Source organism: Penaeus chinensis, chromosome 37 (assembly GCF_019202785.1).
Source record: "Penaeus chinensis breed Huanghai No. 1 chromosome 37, ASM1920278v2, whole genome shotgun sequence".
Classification (NCBI taxonomy): Eukaryota; Metazoa; Arthropoda; class Malacostraca; order Decapoda; family Penaeidae; genus Penaeus; species Penaeus chinensis.
The window spans coordinates 34,458,826-34,463,825 of record NC_061855.1 but is presented as its reverse complement, the minus strand read 5'-3'; the positions used below and the strand labels follow the sequence as shown (position 1 = coordinate 34,463,825).

General features: G+C 34.9%; 1 protein-coding gene across 1 annotated transcript in view; it reads left to right on the top strand.

The window, feature by feature from the left end:
• The window catches only part of LOC125045390 (putative neural-cadherin 2), a 248,072-nt gene that overhangs the window by 143,068 nt on the left and 100,004 nt on the right, over nt 1-5,000 (top strand). Inside the window, exon 4 of the mRNA XM_047642600.1 lies at nt 594-758. Coding sequence (XP_047498556.1) covers nt 594-758 — 165 coding nt within the window. The remainder of the gene's footprint in view (nt 1-593; nt 759-5,000) is intronic.

Below are 5,000 nucleotides of genomic sequence, written 5' to 3'. Positions count from 1 at the left end.
TCTACAAATCCGGGACACAACCAAACGCAAAAATCCTTTCCGTGAGGACAGGAGCCATCGACGCCCAACACGTTTCGAGCAAGGACCGGCGAGACAGATTGTCGCTTTCTTCGACATGTATTGAATTTCATTTTGGCTCGTACTTGCTGCAGCTCAAAGTCATTTTCTGCGACAGGAATTGCATCTCGTCCAACGTCCTTCATTCTAGGCGAGGGAGCGAATCACGTTTTCTGTGACCGAATCTTCTGTTGGATGCGCTAAAGGATTACTAACGGGGAAAAGGCAGAGGGAGAGGGAGAGGGAGAGCGAATTTTCATCTATGCACCTGTCGTTCCATTCATCCATCTATAGTTATATATCTGTCTGTCTCTATTTGTCTATCCATATCTATTTATCTATCCATCATCGTTCTACCTATCTATCTATCTAAAACACACACACACACGCAAACACACATATATTTATTAATGTGTGTGTCTATGCATGTCTGTAGAAATATAGATGTAATTCTTGTGTGCGTGTAAGCACTTATACATTGATACGCGTAACAAACGCAGCTCACCCGTCCTGTCTCCTTCCCTTCCCTCCCCCAGCACGAGTTGGTCGTGGCGGGCGAGGCGGGGGGCCTCGTCGTACACACCATCGTACAGGTGCGGGTCGTCGACGTGAACGACAACGCGCCGTTCTTCGTGACCCCTGACCCCGAGGTCACGCTCGTCGAGGAAGACGACCACGACCTCCCACAGACGCTCATCAAGGTCAGTTAGTTTCTTGGTGTTGCGTTATTGCTGCTGATATTTTTGTTATTGATGTTACGTTTATTAGTATCATTGTCAATATCATTATCATCACTGTTATTGTTATCATCATTATCATTATTACTAATCATTCTATGATCATTATTATTATCATTATCAATTACTGTTATTAATTTATTGTTATTGTTATTGTGCTGTTATTTTCATTATTATTGTTATTGTTATTTTGCTGTTATTTCCATTATTATTGTTATTGTTATTGTGCTGTTATTTTCATTATTATTGTTATTTGTTTTATTGATATTGCTGTTATTGATATCGTTACTCTTGTTGTTTCTGTTGTTACTATTCTTATTATCATATCATCGTTATTATTGATACTGCTTTATCTATTAGTATTAGTACTATTGATATCCTCATTATACTTATTAATATTATCATCATCATTACTATTATAATTAGTATTATTATTGTTATCATTGTTATTATGATCACTATCATTATTATTATTATTATTATTATTATTATCATTATTATTAATCTTTATAATTATTGCAATTATCATTATCATTATTTGAATGTTTCTTTTATTATAATCATTTTTATTATCATTATTAGTCATCTTCATCATTGTTACTATTATTATTATTATTGTTATTATCATCATCATCATTATTATTAGTAGTAGTAGTAGTAGTAGTATTGATACTATTATTAGTAGTATTAGTATTAATAATAATATTATTATTATATTATCATTATTATAATTATCATTGTCATCATCATTATCATTACTACTAATTCTATTATTATTGTCGTCAATATTACTATTATTATTATTTATTGTCATGACCGCTATTATCATTATTATTATTATTATTATATTCATCGTCATTTTTATTATTATTATTATTATTATTATTATTATTATTATTATTATCATCATTATAATTTTTATCATTATTATTATCATTATTAGTTTTATTATCCTTATCATCATTATTATTATGATCATAGCATTATTGCTATCGCTAATAGCTGCGGTGGTAGTAGACTGGTTATTAACTCTATGATTATCATTGCCTTTTTCACGTTTCTTATTCTTATCACCCTCATGATTATTAATCTTGTTACCGCAACCATCATCATCTTCATCATCATCGCTGTCTTCATCATCTTCATTATTATCATCATTGTCATTATATTTTGTATCGCCATATTAATATCACTATTACTATCATTATCAATTTCATTGTCATTGCCATCGCCATAACCATTATCATTATCATCACCATCATCATTATCTTCATCATCACGATCATCACTATCACTATCATCATTATCATCAATATCCTCTTGTCTCTTTCTCTTTCATCCATAAAATTCCAAATTTTGTTTCTTTTACTCCATCGTAGAAAATTCATAAATCCATAACTCGGGTGATTAGCGTGGAGAGTTGAGCATAGAACAAAATGAACCTGAAATTGAGGCCCAGCATTAAATCCGGAATTATCATTAACTTAAACATTTTCCATTTGATGATGGAGATTTAATCATAATAGATCGTTCGAAGGGGTTTAATTTTTTCTATAACTGCAATAAATATAGAAAATAATATTTAGAGCAACCAGATGGCGTTAATAAAATGTACGATCATTTGAGTCTAAATAATCATAATGATGAAGACAACAGCAACAAAAAATCGTTATTAAACATCCATGATACAAAAAAATACTAATGATGTTAAACGCCATAGGGATCAAAATAAATGAATAAATAAAACAAATAAGACAAACAGACAAGCATTTCCTAAAGATCAGTCCTCTAAACACATTCCCTCTAAAATCTTCCCTCTGAGATATATACTGTATGTCTATATATGTGTGTGTGTGTTATATATATGTGTGTGTGTGTATATATATATATATATATATATATGTTCTAATAATATTGATAACAATCGTAATAACAATAGTAATAATGATAAAGATACTAACAATAGTAATGATAATAATAACAATAATTGTTATTATTATTATTATTAATATAACAATAATAACACCAATGAAAGAAGAAGCAAGAAATAGAAATATTAAAAGAGCAAGATCAACAACGCACGCTGAAATCTGAAAAGGCTCTCAGGGGTCCAACCCTTCAACATCTTGTGCAAGACTGCCTCATTATTTCACGGCAATATTATCATTTACACGTACGAGGCAGGAACCGGTGGCGAGTAACGTGAGATCTGCGCTTGCTCTTTTAATTCGAGCTCAACTTCTTTTTATTTCTTCTTCAGATAGATTCTCCTTTTAATGCCATGCCTTTGTTTGCTGTTAGTCATGCCCGCGCGGGTGAAAGATGTCGACGTGTAGGTTGGACAGATTGGACATGGACAGATACATGTAAAGGCTTAAGCAGACGAACACAAACACATAGATTCGCACGCACGTACCCACACACACCCACACACACACACACACACACACACACACACACACACACGAGCTTGTATACATATATACAAACACAGACTTACATACCCACAGAGATACATACATTTAGACAGATGTAAAATGTTTACAGTTCAGCGCGTTTTAAGTACCGACGTTAGCGTTAATGGTATCAATGTCCTTCATGTAAAAACCTGTTTGAGTGGTTGTAGTACTACCAGGCAGTTCTTCTTTAAGTGAATTTAGTAACAGAATATAGATAAAAATTACTACACATCGAGGGAAATATCCTAGCTAAAGGTTAAATGCTTATTTTTTTAGTGTTAGTTATTTTAGTCAGTTAACAAGGGTGAAGCAGTTAACAAACGGCAGACACCAAAAACTGCAATATCATAATATGCAAGAGATTTACATTTCTTAAGAAGTGTTGTTTCTTAATCGCGTATGGCTAATTATAGTAAATGGCTATTATTTTGCTTATGTTAATTGGTATTATATGTATAAATATACATTGAGTATAATTATTTGTGATTACACATATGTTCATTCCATATATCTATCTACGTTATAAATCTGTCTATCAGGACGTCTCATCACCATATATTTGGAAGGGTTGATCCAAATAAACAGCAGTGCTCCTTCTGAAGACTCTTAACAAGCCTCAGATAGAATAGGGTTTTGAGAAACAGCGACTTGCAACGTGCTTACTTCAGTTGGCACCATGACTTTTTCTGGGAGAAGCTTGAAGCAAATCACCAGATGTTTATGTAATCGATCTGTCTCTCATGCAGGATCAGAGTGAAATGTGAATGAAATCAAAGAAGGCTGTTTGGTTGTTTCTGTGGTTTTCTCCAAAGTCTAATGTCATACCCCAAGAGCAGAATTGGCTCCAAGTGTGGACCACGAAAGTTCCTGCAGGACGTAGAAATGCTGCTACAACGCTGCGTTTGTAAGTGCTATCAAGGTGGTGCTTTTGGCGGCGCGAAGAGATCTTGGGCACGTCCTGCGACACCTGACCGGCGACTAAGCAGTCTTTAACGACGGCCTCCTTCAAGAGGAGACAGAAAGGACACTAGAGAATCCCACAGAGCCCGCAGCGAAGAAAGGAAAAGTCGTGTTGCTTGGATCCTTTACAAGAAAGAAACTATATGATTTTACAACTTTGAGAAGCCAGGAACTTTCACCGCACTTTCAAATAATGAACAACATATCATGCAGGCGTAGCTAGGGAGCATGTGCTGACGGTGGGAACCAATTTGGCGGAACGAGGGGTCGATGAGGGGTCGCTCAGATAAAAGGTTTCAAAACTGCAACACCAACGAAGGACTCTTCCTTGGCAGCAGAAACTAGATTTGATCTAATGACGAGTTTACGCTATCTGGGGCTCTTGTGGTATAGTTGGGAATCCCTTTAGTCGTTCCAGGGATGTTATCTCTTGTAGTATATCGGTAAAGGAAAGTAAGGATCAGAGGGGAACGGAATTAACCACTTTGATAAACCATAATAGTACATTATTTCTCTCTCTCTCTCTCTCTCTCTCTCTCTCTCTCTCTCTCTCTCTCTCTCTCTCTCTCTCTCTCTCTCTCTCTCTCTCTCTACATATATATATATATATATCTGTCTGTCTCACTAATTCTCAATCTTACTCTCTCTCTCTCTCCTCTACTCACTCTCTCTGGCTCTGTCTATAATAAAAACTTTCAACACTACGGATTTTCTTTGAAAGCAGAACACGGATCGAATCAAATCACATGTTTGTTTTAACTTGGGATTCCGGAGGAGAAATCTCAAC